At 46.9% G+C, this 22,961-nt stretch overlaps 1 protein-coding gene across 20 annotated transcripts in view; it reads right to left on the reverse strand.

Moving 5' to 3' along the window:
* The window catches only part of ST3GAL3 (ST3 beta-galactoside alpha-2,3-sialyltransferase 3), a 231,182-nt gene that overhangs the window by 109,210 nt on the left and 99,011 nt on the right, over positions 1–22,961 (reverse strand). For 14 of the 20 annotated variants that reach the window (XR_014804989.1, XM_084958565.1, XM_084958572.1 and 11 more), the window contains 1 exon segment: positions 7,820–7,867. The exons of the other annotated variants lie outside the window; for them this stretch is intronic. Coding sequence is in view for 12 of the 14 variants with exons in the window: in XM_084958565.1 (XP_084814691.1) it covers positions 7,820–7,867 (48 nt within the window). In the remaining 2 variants the exon portion in view is untranslated. 20 annotated transcript variants of the gene reach the window in all.

A 22,961-nucleotide genomic window follows, 5' to 3' on the forward strand; every position in this document is an offset into this window, starting at 1 on the left:
CTTAGACACTCTTCCCTAATTTCAGTTTCTGGCTTTTACTTTGGGGTTCCCTTTTGATAACTCCAAAGTGGCCAGGGTAATTCCCTCCTGTCATACATAAAAGTCTAACACTTAACCTTCTCATCTAAAACATATACGGCACAAAAGAACCTATCTACAAGACAGAAACAAACTCACAGACACAGAGAACAGACCGTGGGAGCAGGGAGGGAGGGGGCTGGCCTGGGAGTTTGCGGCTAGAAGAAGCAAACTGTTACATTTAGAATGGATAAGCAATGGGGTCCTACTGTACAGCACAGGGAGCTCGATCCAGTCTCTTGATGGAAGATAATACAAAAAAGGAAATGTATATATATATATATATATGTCTGTATGACTGGGTCACTCTGCTGTACTGCAGAAATGGGTACAACATTGTAAATCAACTATAATTTAATACATATATATATTTTTTTAAAGTAAATAAAATAAAAATAAAATTTAACCTTCTCCACAAAGACTTCTTGAAGCTCCTGAGTAACCAGCTACTGCCCCATCCCTAACCCAGCCAGGGATCTTATCGGACAAGCACTTTATTCTCATATTCATAAGCTGGTACTGGGAGTTTCTGTCGTGGCGCAGCGGAAACGAATCCGACCAGTAAGCATGGGGTTGCGGGTTCCATCCCTGGCCTCCCTCGGTGGGTTAAGGATCGGGCGTTGCCGTGGGCTGTGGTGTAGGCAGCAGCTGTAGTTCCAACTCCTAGCCCTGGAACCTTCATGTGCCATGAGTGCGGCCCTAAAAAGCAAAAAAATAAAAAGAACAAGCTGGTACTGAATATGTCACACATTCCCAAGCTGTTACTGATGGTCTAATCTGTGCAGAGTCCCTCACAGACTTCCCTGACTAGCAGGAAAACTTAAGAATACTCTTTAGGGAATATAAACTAGCATAGAAAGTGGTCGGGAAGCCACAGGCAAAATGCCCTGGGAATAATACAGCGACAGAGCTTCTTACTGTTGGGATGGGACATGGCTGCAGATGGTAGAGCATCTCGTGGTACACAAATGCCTTCCTGAAACTGCATGGGAATCCAGCTTAGACAATGGAAATGCTATTTCGAGTGTCCCAACTCTTCAGGGACAAGTTCCCTCTGGGGAAACAGGCAGTAAGACCCTGGTCTCACTGGCAGTCCACTGATCCCACATCTGTACGAAGAATGGAAGGGCCTGGTGCTCCCAGGTGGCCGGACACAGCGTGGCTGATGTGCATGAACAGCTGTCTTGGCATCTGGAGGTACTTTCCTCTCAGGTGTCAAAGCAACAAGACCACGGCTGCTCAGTGAGGGAGGGAGAGATGTTTAGTCTGGTGGCTGAGGCGTCCTACCTCAGCCAGGCGGGAAAGCCCAGCATTATTAAAACCCCTGACCAAGGAGCACAGGTGCTCCAGGTGGGAGGCGGCATGGCTGATGCAAATCCCTGCTCGTCTCCTCCTGCACCTGCGCCAAGTGAGACCTGGGAACGCGTCACGTGCGTGTTCAGATGCTTCACGTCTTCGAAGTTAACCATTACCTCTTCCGTTGCCATTTCAAAGGGCTATGTCGGTGTTCTGGACTCATAGAAACGCGCAGAAGGTTCCAAAACCGGACATAAACAAAAGGAGGCCACGCACTAAAGGGTGTATGTTTACTGCAACCTCTCTCTGCATCAGCAAAGTTCACAGAAGCACAAGGAGAAACACACAGTGGGTCTCCTGTCATCCTAACAGGGTGATGGATGATCCCATTTGAGGATCTCACCCCATTTCATGTGCCTGGTCCCCAAAGTGAGCTCATAAAATCAAACAGAAATCTGAAAAATGGAACAGAACAAGAATAAATGGAACTAGGTGACATGCGGACTGTCTGTCTGTCTCTGACAAGTGGAGAACACGCACTCTTCTCAAGTGTACAGGGAACCTTTATGAACAGTGACCACCTGAGAGGCGCGAACCCTGAGATAAAAATGAATGAACATTGAGACAAGCTCCAGTGTTTAAATTGAGAACTACAGCAATCCAACATTGACTATATTCTGTAATACTCTGTATGTCATTCTATTCATCATAATTCTACAATATAAAGGAACGCATAAATGTTTTCACAGTGGAGTTCCCTTCACGGCTCAGTGGTTCATGAACCTGACTAGGATCCATGAGGATGTGGGTTTGATCCCTGGCCTTGCCCAGTGGGTTAAGGATCCAGCATTGCTGTGAGCTGTGGTGTAGGTCACAGATGAGGCTTGGATCCCGCGTTGCAGTGGCTGTGGTGTAGGCCAGCAGCTGGAGCTCTGATTCAACCCCTAGCCTGGGAACCTCCATATGCCGTGGGTGCGGCCCTAAAAAGCAAAAGCAAAAAAATAAATAAACAAATAAGAAAGCTAACCCCAAGTCCCCTCCTATTTATCTCAGCAGGTGTACAAACATTACCACTCTCTTCTCATGCTCGCATGTACAAACACTCGGGGGCACGGACTACTCAGTAGGACCCTATTCCAGGATGAAGGGCGCCCTCCTTGAAAGAAAGTGTCCTACTCGAGCCCCTCTCTCAGGCCACTGAGCCCCGAAACGGACCTTGGGGGAATATAGGTGGACCTCGTGAGTCACCTGTGCCACTGGTCTTTCAGTTTCCGGGGATCGACGTCCTTTGGTCACTCAAAAGAGCTGCCCCAAATTCCCATGGGCTGTCACTGTGCTTTGCACAAAGCAGATGCTTATAAAATAACTGCTGCCTGTGACAATGAATACCTCTCAGGAAGCCCAGTCTGGGGAACGATACTGAAGCAGATAAAGTCGAGCATGGGGAATAAAAACATGGACTTCACTTTATCGGGAAACTTGGGTGCTTCAGCCAGAAAAGCACGACAGGCCATCAGGCCAGAAACCCCAACCACATCTTTAGAGAGGCTCTGCCGCCAGATCCTCCTTCGAGGGTCTTTCACTCCAACTTCTGAGCGGTGATGAATTGCTAAGTGCAAAGGGCCCAGGGGTAAATGGAATGAGGACCTATTCTGGCCAAAGCAGATTCCTGGTTTCTGAAGAAAAGGCACTGTACAGCTTCCAATAAAAGTCATGGGCTGTATGAAACATAAGTCACATATGTTATGGCTTGGGTGGAGGAGGAAGTTGGCAACGGTTGCAAATGGACTGTCAGACACGCCAGACAGAGGGGAAAACGCAAGGGAACTCTTTATTGAGCATCTATGTGAATTGGTGCTGCTCTGAGTACTTTCACCTACACTCTCCGGGTAGCCCGTACAACCCCTAGGAGGTGGGTATTCTCTCCATTACACAGGGGAGCAAACCATTTTAGAGAGGAGATAACACGTTCAAGACCCCTGAGCAGGGAGCTCCTGCTGTGGCTCAGTGGGTTAAGACCACAACTTAGTATCTACCCATGAGGATGCGGGTTGGATCCCTGGCCTTCCTCAGTGGGTTAAGGATCTGGCACTGCCGCAAGCTGCAGCGTAGGTCACAGGTACGGCTCAGAACCTGTTCTGCTGTGACTATGGTGCAGACTGGCAGCTGCAGCTCCAATACCACCCCTGGCCTAGGAACGTCCATAAGCCAGTGCATGGACGAGCTGGGGTGTTACTGAACCAGGCCAGGTTTGACTCCCCAGCTTCTTTTCTTTACTGTAGGCCGCACTGACTCTCAGAGGAAACAAGAGCAGACGCTCATGTTAGGAGAGCTGCCATGACAGCAATTATCTGCTGTTACCTCCCACCGCCTGCCCCAGCGTGATGTCAAAAGGCCTGGCCATGCCCACACATGCACATGGGAGTCCACAGAGGCCCAGAAGGGGCTGGCCAGAGTGCAAACAGCTCCCACAGCATCTCGAGTCAGGAAGATAAATCACAGCATAGGATCAATTAATCAAAGACAAACTAAAATAGGAAAAGCAGTTTTATAAAATAAACACAGAAGATTTCACTGACCTGGACTAAATTAACTGACCCAGTAAAACAAGTTAGATGTTCACAAACTGAAGTCCAGTCTCAAATGGGTGTAGACGGGTGTGGGGAGGAGAAAGGCCTAGCAAGGAGCTCCTGACGAGACGTGGTCCCCTGTGACCATGAGCCCGCCAACCTCAGCACAGCTGGGACGGCACCGGGAGCCAGCGGAGCGTGGAACCTCCGGTGGTAGATGAAGCCCCCTCCCGACGCAGGCAAAGAGGCCATGCGCCGTCTCCCCTCTGTCCTGGGAAAAAAGCGGCTGTCTGGAGCTGGACGTGTAGTAAATTCAGTTCTAGTCATGACAGCAAGTGGGTCCAGACCATGCCAGTGCATCTCGTGCTAAACTGCAGGAGGGTTATCAGGGAAGGCATGTCGGAAGGGCAGCGGGGCCAGGAAGCAGAAAAAACGGCTCACTCTGCAGCTGGCATCTGAAACTTCGTGGAGCTTAGATCAGTACACAATCACCACGCAAAGACAGAGTCCTTCTCTCCAAACAAAAAATAAGTTTATTTTTCCCAGGTGTAGAAGTAACTAACACAAGCTTACTGCAAAAATTTGAATGTAAAAAGCTTGAAAAGAATGAAGTAAGAATCATTCAAAACTCCCATCACCTAAAGTTAGTTGCTGCAGGAGTTCCTGGTGGGTTAAGGATCTGACTGCAGTGGCTCGGGTCACCACGGAGGGGTGGGTTTGATCCCCAGCCCGGCACAGTGGGTTAAAGGATCCAGTGTTGCCACAGCTGCGGCTCAGACTCAATTCCTGGCCCAGAAACTTCCATATACCGCAGGGGGCAGCCATTAAAAAAAAAAAAAAGTTAATTGCTGCAAACATTTTGGTGACTATCTTCCCAGAAATCTCTTTCCACAAATATATGTGTGAATGTGCGGCCTCAACATACATGCGGTATGTTCCTATTTTGTTCACTTAACGATACCCTTGACGTCTTCTGTGTCAATAAAAATCAAATTATTAGGAGTTCCCGTTGTGACTCAGTGGTTAACGAATCCCACTAGGAACCATGAGGTTGCGGGTTCAATCCCTGGCCTTGCTCAGTGGGTTGAGGATCCGGCGTTGCCGTGAGCTGTGGGGTAGGTCATAGATGCGGCTCGGATTCGGAGTTGCTGTGGCTGTGGTGTAGGCCAGCAGCTACAGCTCTGATTGGACCCCTAGCCTGGGAACCTTCATATACCGTGGGTGCGGCCCTAAAAAGACAAAAAGATAAAAAATAAAAAATAAAACAATTATCATTGGCTCTTTAGGGCCACACCTACAGCATATGGCAGTTCCCAGGCTAGGGGTCCAATCAGAGCTGCAGCTGCCGGCCTACACCACAGCCACAGCTACACAGGGTCCGAGCCATGACTTTGACCTACACCACAGCTCATGGCAACACCGGATGCTTAACCCACTGAGTGAGGTCAGGGATCAAACCTGCATCCTCATGGATATGAGTCAGGTTCATAACTCTCTGAGCCACAACGGGAACTCCTGTAGCATCGTTTTTAAAGGCTGCACAGTATGCCACCACGTGGGTGTGCCGTTATTTACGTAATCCTCAACATACCTTAAGTGAGGGACACTATTGCTTCTGTTTCTCTACCCTTCACGCAGTAAATACTTACTGAGCACCTACTATGTGCCAGGTACTGCTCTGCATGATGACTGTGACCAGGGGCACAGAGAGGAACGAGGTAGGCAAGGTCCTCGGTCAGACGACGCCTACATTCTAGTTGCGGGGGGCAGGGGGCTGGGGGGGGGACCGACAGTCTGCAGGTAAATAAGCAGATATTTGAAGGAAAGATGAGCGCCGAGAAGAAGGACGCCGGCGGTCAGGAGAGTAGACTACCTTAGATACAGTGTCTGGGAAGACCCTCCTGCAGAGGTGACATCTGAACAGAGACCTGAGACAGCCATGCAGGGCAAAGGGTACGAGCAGTCAAGGTAGAAGAAAAGGCGAGTACAAAGGCCCTGGGGCAGGAAAGGACCTGGGATATTCATGGAATGTCAGCGATGCCCAGGTGGCTTGAGGAAAAGCAACAGTTAGGGATCCCCCATCTGTCTGAGCCTGAGAGCCCCGTTCCCACTCAGAGCCATAGCTAGAGGTCTTCTGGAATTCTCTCCATGTGTGCCCTAGTGTCCGTTCTGCTTGTGCCTGGGGTCCAGAATGTGGGACACCAGGGGAAAACTGAGAAACTCACTTGCCAGTGTGGTAGTACTTTCAATTCTAGTCCCCCCCCCCCCCCGATCTGTGTGCTACTATTTATATTTCAGAATCCTCAGCATGCATTCTGCCCAGGCCTTTAGCTATATTCAGTGACAGAGACAGATTCTTATACGTGTATCTTGTACAGATATCATGGCATATATAGTATCTATTTCTGCAGGGAATATACCTAGGGGAGGATATGCAGGTCATGAATATGCATATATTCAAATGTAGCTAGGCACTACCGTAGTTTTTCCCAAAGTGGCTGTAACCAACTTACCCACTGACCAACAGAGACTCAGAGTTTCCTCTGTGCCGCCTCCTCGCCAACCCTGGAATGTCAAGCTTTTCAAGTTTTCCTGTGTCCCTCGATGTGCAGTGATGTCTCACTGAAATGCGAATTTGCATCTCCCCAGGTACTAACGCAATCGAACACCTTTTCATAGAGTTACTGGCCATTTGGACTCCGCTTTTGTGAAGTGTCTGTTTGGGCCTTTTGTTTGTTTCTTTATTCATATTGATTTTTGGAGTGCTTTATTCTGGAAACAAGCCCTTTGGTGGTTATTTGTGTTATAGACAGCTTTTTTTAACTCTGAATTGTCTTTGCAGTCTATTAATGACTATCTTTTGATGAAAAGACGTTCTTAACGCGAATGTAATAGAACTGACCCATCTTTTCCTATATAAACAGACATAACCTTGTGTCTATGTCAAAACTCTTTCAGAATGTGTCTCCATTCTGTCCTGGAGTGACCTCTCCTGTCTCAGCATTTCAGTGGGGGCACTTCGAGCTTCAAGGAACAAGAAAGTAAGATGCCAAGGCACGGGGTGCAGGCAGGCTCTGGGGCTGGACAGACACGAGGGGCCCTGGACAGGTTACTTCGTCTCTTTGAGTATTAGCTTCTTTAGCTATAATTAAAGATGAACCGCCCACCTTGAAAGAGTGTATAAAGCACTTAGCAGAGTGCCGACACATAGTAGGCCCTCAGGAAACAGTGGCAGCTGTGATCCTATTCTCTGAACCTCCTTCCCCTTGTCCATCTTGCTACAACCACCTCGACCTCACGGCTGCTTTGCGAAACATCATTCTACTACATCCAAGGACAGTAAAATGGGTTAACTGCCCACAATAGGCCAGCAAGGCTCCCTGTTATTCACAGAGAGGTGTGTACTGGAGCATGTGGGGTGTGCGGGTGAATATGCGACAGGGTGTGTGTCCTCAGGAAGCAGGGATGCTCTCTCGAGCCTGACATGCTGCTGGAAAGCCCTGCCGGTTCACTGCTCCAACGTGCCCAGACCCTGGGGTCTCTCAATGCCTTCCGGCTCCCTCTCCGAGACAGGATATGGGCACAGGAAACAGACACCTTTTCCATGAGCCTGGACCACGCTGAATAAGGAAGAAGCATCTACGGCAACCCCCTGGCTGTACACTTATAAAGCAACTGGCAAAGTCTTCTGAATGTTGCACCCCACTGGTGCTTCCCAGACTTGGGTGCCTCGAAAAGCTTCTTGAGATTTTCTTACCATACTGAGATGTTCCCACTGTCCTCCCAGACACCCCCTCCCCAACCTCATTAGGCGCCACTTCAAATGTGGCCAGTGCTGAGTGCTGGAAGGGTGATAAAACGGGAGGGACTGGTACCTGAGCCTAGCGTTTGTCCAGCGGAGTCAAAGGAAAGAACCACTGAATCTGCAACACAAGAGGATAAGTTCATTTCTTTTTCCTTTTTACAGTTTTTAAAACAACCACACCAGCTCCCACCGGCTGTGCCCAAACCCTCCCCCAAGGAAGTCAACTGGAATGGGACTCAGCTGCACAGACAGCCTCCCACAGGTCCGTGCCACCCACCCCCTGGGCCGCGGAGGCCCTGCTGAGCCCAGCCCCAAGGCTCAGGCCCCTGCGAGGAACACCCCAGGGCAGAGACATGCCCCAAATTCTTCAGAGGCATTTCCTGCCAAATGAGGGGACACAGTTACTTCTTTTTTCTTCTCTTAGTGAAAATAAAATTCAAACAAAGCAAAAGAAAATTTCTCTCCTACAGCTGGTTAAAGGCCCTGGCATTTCCCTTTGGCGTCTCCCTTTCTTTTCCTATTCATATACCCAATTGTCTATTACTTCTTCCCTCCGAAAATATGAAGTGACCTATTAGAATTTACAGGACACACTGGAACTTTTTTTTTTTTTTTTGTCTTTTGTTGTTGTTGTTGTTGTTGTTATTGTTGCTATTTCTTGGGCCGCTCCCGCGGCATATGGAGGTTCCCAGGCTAGGGGTCGAATCGGAGCTGCAGCCACCAGCCTACGCCAGAGCCGCAGAAACGCGGGATCCGAGCCGCGTCTGCAACCTACACCACAGCTCACGGCAACGCCGGATCGTTAACCCACTGAGCAAGGGCAGGGACCGAACCCGCAACCTCATGGTTCCTAGTCGGATTCGTTAACCACTGCGCCACGACGGGAACTCCTGGAACTTTTAAAATGAAGACGTCAAAGGTAGAAAAATCGTCCAGAGTCAGGAGAATGCTGTGCACAAAGCGCATGCCGTGAGGACCTGGGCACATGCTGAAGGGAGAATCAAAGCGGCCCGAGTCCAAAACAGCGAAAGAAAAGGAGCAAATGAACAAGGTTTAGTGCCCACAATGCACGCATTCATTCCTTTGTTCACCGTTGAGTAAATATTTACTGGGCATCTATTGTGTATAAGATACCACACTCTGACTTGGAGATACAGGAATAGACAAAAAAGTCCTGGTCTCTGCCCTCATGGATCCATCATCAGCCTGAGAGAGACAAACGTCACCTAACAACACGTTATTCAACTAAAAGCCGCTTAGTTAAGAAAGACAAGAGCGCTGAGAGTTTCCCTCGGGAGCGGGAGCGACTCGGGACAGGGGGTGGGCGTGGGCGAGGGACACCCCCTCGCTAAAGTGACGCCTCAACTAGGAGCTGATGGCCAAGTGAGGGTTAAACCCGATGAGAAGGGAAGAGAATGTGTGCAGACCTGAGGCCGAGAGGAGACGGGGTGTCTCAGGGCCCCCCGAAGAGCAACGGACAAAAGCAAACGGCACACGGGGATCAGCAAGAAATCTCTCCTGGGGTCTTAATGAAGGGGTGCCGCGTGATGCTGCCGACGGCAACGTCACAGCATTTCGGTAGGGAGTCACTGCAAATCCTGTGCGGCTGCTTAGGAGCTGGTACGGATGATGGCATGGAGCCAACGCACAGCCCAATAAGGGCAATGATAAGGGACCCCAAGATTATTTACTATTTATTTGGTCTTCTTGCCTTTTTTTTCCTGGGGCTGCTCCCGCGGCATATGGCGGTTCCCAGGCTAGGGGTTTAATCTGAGCTGCAGCCGCCAGCCTACACCACAGCCACAGCAACGCCAGATCCGAGCCGCGTCTGCGACCTACACCACCGCTCATGGCGACGCCAGAGCGAAGCCAAGGATCGAACCTGCAACATCATGGTTCCTAGTCGGATTCGTTAACCACTGAGCCCCAACGGGAACTCCGACACCAAGATAATTTAAGGCCCCGGGTAATCCCAGATACCCCAGACTCAAAAGGGATCCCATTCAAAAGGCTCACTCACTACAAAGGGACGCGGGTTGGCTGCAGGGAGGACCCAGCGTGAGCCTTCAGATCTCAGGTGTGTGTCATTTTCTCGTGTTACGCATGGAAATCTGACACAAGAGTTACCATAACTGTAAGTAACATCTCTCCCCACTGCTAGACGATACGCTCCACAAAGGCAGACACTATATCTGCTTTACTCACTGCGATGCTACGAGCATAACACCTGGCAGGCAGTAACTATTTGCTGGACAACAGTGCCTAGAAAAATGTTCGGGCCTCAACTCCTTCAGGCAATCCTTCATAAACTTTTTCTCACAACCAAGTATTTGCTCAGAACTGGGGAGCAGAAAGCTGAAGGATATGGTTTTTGATAAGGATCCAGTGGTAGCTATTCCAGCCCACCATTTAAGGGCAGATCAATATGCTTTGAAACCTACCAACTAAAAGGTAAGGTTGACACTTTTTTTTTTTACAAAAATGTAGAGGCACAATTAGGACACTTGGCTAATCAGGTAAGGTGAGATGAGATATGATTAATGTCTCATAAATTCTACTTCTTTTTTTTTTTTTTTTGTCTTTTTTAGGGCTGCACCTGCAGCGTATGGAAGTTCCTAGGCTAGGGTCGAATCAGAGCTACAGCTGCCCCCCCCCCAAAAAAAAAGACAACAAAAAAAAACAGTATTTACCAGAAGGACTGTACTGTCCTGAATAAATAAAAGCTCCCAGGAACAGCAGGAAGTCCTTCGAAAGCTTAGAGCCAGCCCAATCTCCCAGGTGTAACAGTATACGTATAACCACTGTTAAATTTTAAAAGTATTTGCTCTAGTCCTCCTTCTGGTAAATGCTGCTTTTTTTTTTTTTTTTTTCCTTTAGGGCCGTACCTGCGGCATACAAATGTTCCCAGGCTAGGGATCCAGTCGGGGCTATAGATGCCAGCCTACACCACAGCCACAGCCACACGGGATCTGAGCTGCGTCTGCAACCTACACCACAGCTCATGGCAACACTGGATCCTTAACCCATGGAGCGAGGCCAGGGATCGAACCTGTCTCCTTCCAATGCTACTGTGCCCTTTCAGAAGAGAAGCCCCGATCTCTTTCTCTCTCTTTTTAAAACACCTTTACTGAGGTACGACTTACGTGCTATAACACACACTCACTTTAAGTGTACAGGTCAGTGATTTTAGAAAGTTGACAGAGACGTGCGACCATCGGCACGTGCAGTCGTGGAAATCTCCAGCTCCCTCAGTGGCTCCCTTGTGCTCACGTACCGTCACGTCCTACGCCCACCTCCAGCCCCAGGTAACCACCACTTGACTTTCTGTCTCTGCAGACCACCCTTTTCTGGACATCTGCCTGTTCTTTTTTTTGGCTGAGGCTGTTCTCACAGCCCCTTCACCATGCCCCTACCTCCAACTTAGTCCGCTTCCACCATCCTAATACTGCTGCATGACTTCTCTAACAAAGCATACCTGACCATGGCTTTGCTCCTGGTTAAAATGCTTCCGTGGCTGCCGGTAGCCTATGAGATCAAGTCCAAGCTCTGCTATTCAAGCTCTTTACCGTTTGGGCTCAGGCATGACTTCCAACACATGCCTCATACTCCAGATGTGCTAAACTACTTTCATTTCTGCACAGAGACGTGCGCCTTTGTGTCTTCAGACACCAGACACACTGTTTTCTCTGCCTGTTTGCATTAAAAAAAACCAAAACCCTCCCACCCAATGTAATCACCCCTCTTCCTGCAGGCTTCTCGGATCAATTCGGCCCCTTCTCTTTAGGCCACCACTGCACTGCTAAAATGGCATTTATTCTACTGCAGTACAGTGATTTTTTACTCCTCTTCTCTCATTAAACCGCAAGTTCTCTGAGGACAAGGGCTCATTTTGAAGCTTCGACGCCGAGCGCAGCACGGGACACTCAGAAAGTGGACAATATGTTCATTAAACAAAGGAATAACCTACGAAGGGTTTTGCTTTCTTTCAAAGGTGACGTTATTGGAGTGATATTTCACAAATCGGGACGGGGAGAGAGCATTCTGCATACAGATTCTCATTCAATTCAAGTCAACCTTGAAATGTCCTTGAACCATGAAGCTTCCTTGGAAGATAAAAGCATTTCCACAAAGCAGTGCCGGGGGAACAAGAAAAGGGCCCCCGGCGCTTTCTAGGTGAGAGATCAGTCACCTGGAGAAGATTAGGAGTCTTTCTAAGGAGCTGACTGCCCAGATCGGCAACAATAAAAACAGCATCTCAAATTTTTATTGCGCTTGACAAGTATTTTTCCAAATGTAATTTACCTTCTTTATACTCACAAGCAGTCCTGAAATAATCTTTTTTAAACTTTTCAATCTAAATGTAAAGAAAGAGGGCTAGATGTTAACTAAAAGACTAAAACATAACTAAGCATCAAAGAAAAAAAAAAACAACCTAAATACTAACAATGATTAATAATCTCTGGGTGAAAGAATTATATAGGCGATGTTTAAGTCACAGAAGCAAAGCTTCTATAGTTAACATGTGTTACTTACATGGTCAGAAAAAGAAAAGTTAAACAAGAACTCTCATACAGTGTTAGGATTTTCATCGCCAACTCACTGGTACAGGACAAAAGGGTGGAAGGTGGTCCATCACCATCGTTATTCACTGTACGTGCTGAAAAGTGATTCGGCTTTTCCCCTTAGCTCCCGAGGTCATCCTTATATTTCATGACAGTTAAATACACCTCAGCAACATCAATTCCTAAATAGATAGGCTCTTTTCTTAAAACTACATTCCCCCCCCCTTTTTTTTCAATTTCAAGTTCTTTCATTTGCAGCACTAAAAGACAGACTGGCTTTTAAAAAATTTTTTTTCTTCTTTCTTCCTTCCCACAAATATTATCAAGTGCCTATTATGTGCCAGATACTAGAGATATGGAGGCTGAATGGGAGACAAGCTTTGCCTTCCAGGCAAGGAAGCAGAGAGGCTAACAGGCACTTAAAGTGAAAATAAAGTGTGATAAGGGTGTGCAAGGGGTAAGCACCAAACAGATGACAGTCTTACTGGAAAGAAAAAGTCAGAGTTTTTGCAAATATTATTTCCAGTGGTAGTGGAATGCTCCTAAGAACATGTGTCTTTAAACTGCGGAGGATACAAGTGAAAGAGTAGAAACTTCAGGAAGAAGTTAGAGACATAGATCAGGTTTTGTGTAAGTCTGGATGGATGCTGCTTTGAGCCTTTAAGGCAGAGATTTGAGCATCAGTTTGGTCATTCATTTTTTTGTGTTTATGCTAAAGGATGGGAGATCATTTTCGTTATAAACCACTTTGACAGCTAAAGGGAAAAGTCAGTATTCAACAAATTGAAAAGTTTGTTTTGCAAGAAATGGAGCAAGAATATCCAGACTTCTCCCTCTCGGGCTAACAAATATGTCATTTTTAGTTCAAACGGCCCTGGCTCCAGCTGTTCCTGGCTCCCAGGCCAGGGGCGGCCATGTGGTGTGTTATACAAGTGACCAAACAGAATTCCAGACCAAAGCACAACAGAGCCTTGCTGCACGTGACTCTGTTCAGTGAGGAAACCTAGAATTTACTGGAAATCTTTTATTACAGTCAGATGTTTCCTGTGTCTGGTTTCTGAAGTGATAAAAAAGAATATAAAGGAAGGATGAAGAATGGGGCTCAGTCTTTCCAGCCATTGGAAAGGCTTCCAAAATTCAAATTATGCAATAAACGAGCTACACTTTGGGGGCTACCCATCGTGGTACATGGTCAGCACATACATCCTGCAGCCACCACGTGTAAGGCCCAGCAGTGTCAGCATGAATGGGAGAAAACTGTTCCTTCAAATAGCTTGCGACCTAACAAGAAAAGTAAAAACACACACACAGCTAAGCATCCGAGAGTGACCAACGCTGCTGTGTACTCCGAAGTCGCTAAGAAAGGGGATCTTAAATGCTCTCGCCACACACACACACACACACAAAGGTAACTCTGTGAGTGCCAGAAATCATTTCACAACATAGGAGTTGTTCAAGTGATCGTGTTGCACACTTGAAACATACACAATGTTCCCTGCCTATCATGTCTCAATAAAGTGGACGGAGCAAAACCAAGTGCAAGGTACCTGTATGGACATCGGCGTGACGAGGGAGAGAGTTCATTGTTCATTCACTTAGCATGTTTCTTAAGCAACCACCAGACATGGGATTTGGGGAGACTGTTCAAGAAGGAAAAGAAAGTTCTGTTCTCAAGGAATTTATACATTCGCCAGGGGATTAAAAAAAACCCAAGTAAACAAATACCTGAACAAAACCATTTCTGACAGTGATAAGGGGTCCAATGAATATCTAACGATGTCTAGTGCCCAAGGGTGGGAGTACAGCAATGCCACAGAAGGCTCCTCCTCCAAGGGGACACATGGCTGAGACCCGAAGGTGGGAGCCCACCAAGGAATGACGCCAGGGAAAAGTTCCAGGGGGAAGGAAAGTAAGTCAGTGATGTTGGTACATTTAAGACAAGAAAGAGGGAGTTCCCGTCATGGCGCAGCGGAAACGCATCCAACTGGGAACCATGAGGTTGTGGGTTCGATCCCTGGCCTTGCCCTGTGAGTTGGGGATGTGGCGTTGCCGTGAGCTGTGGTGTAGGTCGCAGACGTGGCTCAGATCTCACATTGCTGTGGCTCTGGTGTGGGCCGGCAGCTGTAGTTCCAATTAGACCCCTTGCCTGGGAACCTCCATATGCTGCAGGTGTGGCCCTAGAAAGACAAAAGACAAAAAAAAAAAGGGAAAAAAAAGACAAGAAAGAAGGCCTGTGGTGCTGTAACACACAGCACGAAACAGGAGGCAGGTGGGAGATGAGGTCAGGGAGGAAGACAGAAGCCAGATCTGTAAGAAGCCATAGAAAGACATCCGTATTGTATTTCAATAGCAGGGAGAAGCCCCTGCTTAAGACCAAGGCAGTAACATGATCTGATTCATACTCTTTTTTTTTTTTTTTTTTTGTCTTTTCTTGGGCCGCTCCCACGGCATATGGAAGTTCCCAGGCTAGGGGTCAAATCAGAGCTGTACCTGGAGGCCTACACCACAGCCACAGCAACACGGGATCTGAGCCACATCTGCAACTTACATCACAGCTCACGGGCAACGCTGGATCTTCAACCCACTAAGTGAGGCCAGGGATTGAACCCACAACCTCAGGGCTCCCAGTCGGATTCGTTAAACACTGAGTCACGACGGGAACTCCTATATTCTTTTTTTTTCTTTCTATTTTTTAATGGCTGCATCTGTGCATATCGTAGTTCCTGCGCCAGGGATTGAATCCGATTCACAGCTGCAGCAACGCTAGATCCTTTAACCCACTGCGCTGGGCTGGGGATCGAACTCACACCTCCAAAGCAACCTGAGTTACTGCAGTTGGATTCGGAACCCACTGCACCTTGGTGGGAACTCCCTGGTTTATATTATCTATTTTTTCTTTGTTGGCCGCCCTGCAGTATATGGAGTTCCTGGGCTGGGGATCAGATCCAAGCCGCAGCTGTGACCTCCACCACAGCCGCAGCAACACCAGATCCTTAACCAACCGTGCTGGGCCAGGGATCGAACCTACATCCCAGTGCTCCAGAGACGCCACGATCCCACTGGGCCACAGCGGGAACTCCTATATTCTTAAATATAAACTTTCACTGCCATGTGGGAACGAAGCTGACTGTTCTAGCATCAGAGTAAAAGGCAAATTAGTTGAGAGAGACCGAAGGCCAGGAGACTGGTAGAAGAGAATGGAACATTCCAGATGAAAAGCGATGGTGGCCCGGACCAAGGCAATGGCAACGGGAATCAAGAAAGAGAAGAAGGGGGAGGGGGGAAGGACGCCAAAAATGTTTAAAAGGGAACATTTCAGGACTAGTGACTCGTGGGACATGAGTAAGAGACAAGGAAGAGGGAGGATTCTATCTACACGTTCAGCCTGGCTGTACATGTAGATGCTGACTGTGGCCTGACCTAGGGTGGCCTTCATCTGAACGTCATGGCCCTGCCTGTCTTCTGGTCTGACACCTGGGCCACGGATGAGCACCTGACCCAAGAGAAGGCAGTCCACAGACTGGTCATCCATCTAAAAGGCAGACAAGTTCTACCCTTTGGAGACCTGCCCTGGAAAGCACAGAGAGATGGGGCTGTTGGTGGGAGATACAAGCCGACAAGCAAAGAAGAGTAGAAGCTGGAGGCCCTGGGCTGGACTCGACACGGGGCCTTGAGGCCCATGTGAGTGGCAGAGCATCAGAGTGAAGAGACAAAACCCTGCCCTTGAGGGCAACACGATACCTTACAGGGCTGCCCCAGATCCCGAAGGTTCTTGCACTTCTTCTCTGCAGCAGTCAGCTAACCCACGGACCATCTTTCCACGAGACCTTAGGGTTTAGCTCTTCCTCAGTTCCCTTGAGGCCTGGCCGACAACTAAGATTCAGCTTTTCCAGTCTCCTGCTAACGTAGAGCTGCGTATGGTGTGAGCGCCTCTACCTTCCAGGCTTCGTGCTTTAACACCCTGGAGCACTTTCTGCCTCCCTGATGACCTGCTCCAAGCACCACTCACCCTGTAGGGTCTAAATTTCAGGAGAAGTAGAAGGCCCTGCTTGGACCTTGGGTATAAACTGTGTTCTCCAATCTAGTTTCAGGAAAGAGCTCTCAACTTTAGGGACTTACTGGTCCATGAGCAAAACTGGTATTTGAATGGCCACATGGCTACCTGTGTCTTGTTCTACTTTTTCCACTGCTCAGATCCGGGGGGCAATCTAACCTCTAGTCTGAGGACATCTGTTTCTTCTCTATCAACCCTAATTCCAAACACGCAAAATGAGAGTAAACAAGATTCCTGAAGACAGAGGGAAGAAAAAGCCTGAGGACAGAAAATAAAACACACCTACTGACTGATGCAGGAGAATAGAGTTGGTATATGCAAGAGACATCAGTGAAATAATCAAAGATGGGCACAGCAGGACAGAGAAAGTCAGAAGAGGCAAGAACTGTTTGTAAAAAGGAGTATCCGGAGTTCCCATCGTGGCTCAGTGGTTAACGAATCTGACTAGGAACCATGGGGTTGCGGGTTCAATCCCTGGCCTTGCTCAATGGTTTAAGGATCCGGTGTTGCCGTGAGCTGTGGTGTAGGCTGTTGGCTACAGCTCTGATTCCACCTTTAGCCTGGGAACCTCCATGTGCCCTGGGAGCGGCCCAAGAAAAGACCAAAAAAAAAAAAAGGAGTATCCAAATGTGGCAAAGAGGTGGAAGAAGCTGATGGATGAAGAGATACTGCAGGATCACTGACTCGGAGGGCACGTGTCACTCTAGTGGGGCCAATTTCTGTACAATGATCTGACTGCAGGGACTCAGCCGTGAATGAGTTACATGGATGCCACTGATTTAGCAGACTTGTTTCAAGGAGTCTCTCCTTAGATTGATGCCATTCGTTTAACCTACCAAACATGTAGAGAGTTTTCACTAAGCTCAAGAGACTGTATGAAAAGATCAGACATGGTCCCAGCCACGAAAGAGTTTATGAACCATCAGGAGGAGAACAGAGAGATACACAGAGCCCTATTTCCTGCCTCTAGAGAAGGTGCTACTGGAGTTCAGAGGCAAGAGGGAGAGTGTTTCTGGGCGAAGCTGGGAAGATACGCTGGAGATGGTATTTGAGCTGGTATGACATAACCTGACGGGACAGACTGGGCTGGCACGGTGGGAACGTGGAACCAGAGGCACCGAAGCGTGGAAAGTGAGGGTGTGGGGTTTCAGGAAGGTAAAATCATACCTAATTAATATATTAGGGTTTCTTTCAGGAGGTAAGAATGCAGGTGACTAAAAGAGAACTAGTCAATACAACCTGTTTAGACTTTCAGAAAAGGCTCTGACACATCAAAGACTATTTTTAAAAAGTGAGTCACCATGAAATTGAGGAAGAAATTGCTATGTCATCCAGGACACAAAAGGCACCTGGCTGAGGCTCAGGGGCACGACACCCCCTGGGGCACCAGCACCTACAGGAAAACCAGAAGTCTGGAAATAGCTGGATTTCTACTACCAGCTGCCCTTTGGGAGAGTGGGGGAAGGGGAAAGGGTGGCACTGCTTACAAACACCTGCTGTGCAACAGAAAAGGCTGGAGTGAACATGGTACAGGCCCTCGCTGAAACGGAGCGGGAGATGGCAGGATGAAGTTTAGAACGTCAGGGGCCTGGGAAAGGTTTAGTGCCCTAGAAACAGGGAAGGGCTGGGTTTGGTGCAAGAACCATAGTTTGCTCAAGCCTGATTTAGATTACACACATGTATCGCTCCCTTTCAAACTCCTCAAAATGACAGAAAAGACCGTTTGCTTGTTTGTTTGTAAATCAGAAGTGCACAGGAATTTAAAAAAAAAAAAAAAAAAGGAGAAAAGATACCAGCAACAAAAGTTTTGGAAAGTCGATGAACAAGTGGAACTTAGCAAAACCAAGAAAGGTGAATGCTACACTAGTAGCGGGGAAAGCTGAAACATGACCTGAAATATGTCGACGGAACTCCTCGAAGGCTCCATCTCTGGCAGCCCCAGGTACCACGAGAAGTAGGAGAGAAGACAATACTGAAAACAAGACACCACACTCTTAAGCATGGGCTGCCGGCCAAGATCACAAGGCACTGGGGGAAAGTATCGAATACAAAGACGGAGAACAAAACTAATGAAAAATAAATGCAAAGTGGAAAAACAGGAAATACTTATGAAGGTGAGAACTTAGAAAAAAATCATTAAAATCCTCAGAGAGAAGATATTTTATTCACGAAACGTCATTTTTTTGGCCACACCCATGGCACACAGAAGTTCCCAGGCCCGGGGTGGAACCACCCCACAACCATGCCAACACCAGATCCTTAACCTGATAAGCCACCAGGGAACTCCCCAGATGTCATTTTTTTAAAGGTACATTTAGTGAATACAAACAAAAAATAGGAGCTCCTGCTGTGGCTCAGTGGGTTAAGAACTCGACATTGTCTCTGCGAGGATGCACGTTCACCCCCTGGCCTCGTTCAGTGGGTTAAGGATCTGGCATTGCCATAAGCTGCTGCACAGGTTGCAGATGTGGCTCAGACCTGTTTTTGCTGTGGCTGTGACCCCAGCTGCAGCTCTGATTCTACCCCTGGCCCGGAAACTTCCATGTGCTGCAGGTGCCGTCAAAACATGAAAAAAAAAAACAAAAACAAAACAAAAAAAAACCTCTTAAAAATTAAAAATGTAATAGCAGAAATAAAAAGGATTTAAAATAAGTTGAGGAAATCTCAGAATGTAGCCACAAATGACAAAGACAGTAAGTAGGAGACAAGAGATTATTTTTTTAATTAGAGGACCAGTCTAGGAAACATGACAATTGAATTATGGAAGTTCCAGGAAAGAGAAAAAAAAAAAATTGTTTAAGGAAGAGAGAAAATACTCACGGAAATAATTAAATTACATTTCCCCATAACTAAAGAATTTGAGTTTTTTGGTTCATTTGTTTGGCTGTGCCAGTGATGGATTCTTAACTCACTGCACCACACAAGAACTCCCAAGAACTTGAGTTTGTTTTGTTTGTTTGTTTGTTTTTGTCTTTTTGCCTTTTCTAGGGCCAATTCCGTGGCACATGAAGGTTCCCAGGCTAGGGGTCTAATCGGGACCGCAGCTACTGGCCTACACCACAGCCACTGCAATGCTGGATCCAAGTCACGTCTGCGACCTACATCGTAGCTCATGGCAATGCCAGATCCTTAACACACTGAGCGAGGCCAGAGATCAAACCTGAAACCTCATCGTTCCTAGTCAGATTTGCCAACCACTGAGCCACAACGGGAACTCCAGAACTCCAGTTTTTAAGCCTGAAAGCATTCTCTGAGTGTACATGAAAATAGCCCTCCAGCAAGGTATGGCATCATGAAATTTCAGAACACTCAAATTTCCAGAGAGAACATTGACACAGACGTTTCATACAAATAACTAAAAAATCAGAGTCGTGTTAAGACCTCTCAACGGGAACACTGGGGAGTTCCTGTCGTGGCTCAGTGGAAACAAATCTGACTAGCATCCATGAGGACGCAGGTTCCATCCTTGGCCTCACTCAGTGCGTTAAGGATCTGGCATTGCCATGAGCTGTGGTGTAGATCACAGATGCGGCTTGGATCTGGTGTTGCTATGGCTGTAGCATAGGCTGGTGGCTACAGTTCTGAGAACCCTAGCCTGAGAACCTCCATATGCTGCAGGTGTGGCACTAAAAAGACAAAAAAAAAAAAAAAAAAAAAAAGCAGGTACACTGAAAGCCTAAAATACAGTGTGTGCGTGTGTGTGTGTGTGTTGGGGGGGGGGTATCTTCAATATTCGAAGGGAAAATAATTTCCAACCAAGAATTCTATACCCAGCCAGACTATCAATTAAATATGAGATTAGAATGAAGACACTTTTGTGCAGGCAAGGTCTCAAAAATGTATCTCTCATGCATCCTTTCTCAGGAAATTATTAGAGGATGTGTACCAGTAAATGAAGAAAAAGAAAAAACTATAGGATCCAGGAAATGAGATATACGAAAAGAAGAGAATGGAGAAGGGAAACTCCAAGGCCAGGCAGCAGGGATAGAGAGCAAATAAATAGTTCAGAGCAGCACATTCAAAAGGCTCCTAGAGACAGTTCAAGAAAATGAAACTGATAGACTACCTAATGTGTTTGAACATATGAAGAACAGATTTATACCACTGAGGAAGAGTGCAGGGTTGAATAAGTGACCAATACATAAAAAACCTAAGCAAAATATTGTATTAACTTCAGGAAAAATAAAATGTGCAGTGAAAAAAAAACAGGAATCACAGTACCTATGAATAGCATTTTCATGGTCATAATATATGGACTGAATGCTATTCCAACTGTATTAGCAGAATGGGAAGATGAACTTGGTATCTGTGCTGGAGGAACAGTGAGTGTGACGGAATACTGAATCTTCATCTTCCGTGACAGAAAGTCAATAGACAGATAATACTCAAAGCGGAAATTCCCTGGTGCCACAGTGGGTTAAGAACCTGGCATTGTCAATGTTGTGGCTCAGGTCACATGGAACTTACCCATGCCACAGGCATGACCAAAGAAAAACCACCCATAAGTAGCAAAAATGGCAATATCAAGAACGGCGGTGTAAGTGTGTTATTTGGAGATTTGAAGGTAAATACCAAACAAATGAGTTGAAAGAGTTGAAAACAAATGCCTCGTAGAGGTAGGAGATCAGGTAGCAGTGGTAACAGTAGAGCGCGTTTCTTCATTTTTGTTGGTAACAAATCTTGCAGAATTGTCTTTTGAACTATGCACATGTATAACTTTAAAAAGAACAAGCACTAAACTGACTTGCACAAGATTACACAACCTACAGCGGTGGGGCTGGAGCTTCAAATTTAGTTGATCTGGTTCTCTAACCTATATATCGTGTATCTACCAATAGGGCCCATGAAGATTGTGTTAGAAATCTAGATGCCTCATATTTGATCATATTCTACCTAATGCCTTACTAAATACTGTCTTACATTATTTTGTGATTATTTTACTTATCTAAATATGGTCTATCAAAAATAGTCTAGGAAGTGCCATGGTGGTGCAGAGGGTTGAGGATCTGTGCTGCCACGACTGTGGCTCTGGCTGCTCTAGTGGTAGGTTTGATCCCTCCCCAGGAACTTCTGCATGCTGTAGGCACAGATGAAAAAAAATTAGTCTAGAATAAAAGATAATTAAAAGATAAAACAACCAAATGTGTGGACCTTGTTTGGACCCCAGATTAAAAAACAAAACAAAACAAAACAAAAACCAACTGTGGAAATATATAGTTAAGATAATTAGGGACATTTAAATATAGATTGGGTATTAGAAAATAGTAAGGAATTATAGTTAACATGAGATAATAACATAATGGCTATTTTTTTTAAAGTTAGCTGTTAAAGATGCACACTGAAATATTTATAGATAAAGTGATAGGATGTCTGGGATTTGCTTTCAAATCCAGCATAATTTTTTAAATCCAAATAATAAAAAAAGATATGACTCTCCGTGAGAACAGGGCCCGCCATGTTCACATGTGCCAGAGACCTCTGGCTAGGATGAGACTCTTAGGTCATTTGCCATGTGACATTCTCTCCTTCATCTGGAAAAAGACGGAGAAGACGAGCTGTCATCAGGAGTTTGGTACCGCTGCCCTCTCAAGAGATGACTTAGTTAAGACAAAGGGAAGGAATAAGATGAAAGGCTGCTCAATAAAGCTTTCACATTGTGTCATGAAAAAATGTGCATACCTACTTCTTGGTATTATTTATATTTAAAAAGAAAGGATATGTACCTCTCAGTACCACAACTGAGCAATGAAAAGCTGCCACTGGTTGACATCACTGGCATTCATCTTTAAGTCCTAAGAAGGGGGGACACGGGGAGAAACAGGATGCGAAACGGGAAAGCGACTTTAGAAAACGGCCTGGGAGCCCCTCGGTAGGTCAAACGCAGAGTCACCACATGACTCAGCAATTCTGCCACTAGCTATACATATACTCGAGAGAAATGAAAATTTCATGTACCCACAAAAACTCGAACATGAATGCATGACTGTTTACCGCAGCATTATTCACAGTAGCCCCAAAGTGGAAGCAACGTAAATGTCCCTCAACTCATGAACGGATGGTGGAGTTCCCATCATGACTCAGCAGAAGCAAACCCGACCCGTATCCAAGAGGACAACACGGGTTCCATCCCGGGCCTCGCTCCATGGGTTAAGGATCTGGCATTGCTGTGAGCTGTGGTGTAGGTCACGGATGTGGCTCAGATCTGACGTTGCTGTGGCTGTGGCTGTGGTGGAGGCCAGCGGCTGCAGCTCGCATTCAACCCCTAGCCTGGGAACCTCCACATGCCAAGGGCGTGGCCCTCAAAAGACAAAAGTAAATAAATTAATTAATTGAATAAATCTCAGCTAAAACTGGAGTCAAGACAGGCCTGTAGGGAGCGCTCCCACCCCCTGCCATCCTGTTATTACAAATGAGTGCAGACTACCCCATCTCCAACAGAAAGGTCCAGATGGAAGAGAAAACTTCTCTCCACCCCTTGACAGCCCAGCTCATCAGAGGCTGTAGCAGCCCAAGCAGTGAGCCGCCTCTATCTCAGCTTCCCTCCGTGGACTCTGGTTATCACAGCCCCTCCCGTCAACTCCCCCATTTCCTATAAA

This window comes from Sus scrofa, chromosome 6 (assembly GCF_054392235.1).
Source record: "Sus scrofa isolate SSC_HxYL_T2T_F1_AM1 chromosome 6, Sscrofa_HxYL_maternal_Yorkshire_Landrace_v2.0, whole genome shotgun sequence".
Taxonomy (NCBI): Eukaryota; Metazoa; Chordata; class Mammalia; order Artiodactyla; family Suidae; genus Sus; species Sus scrofa.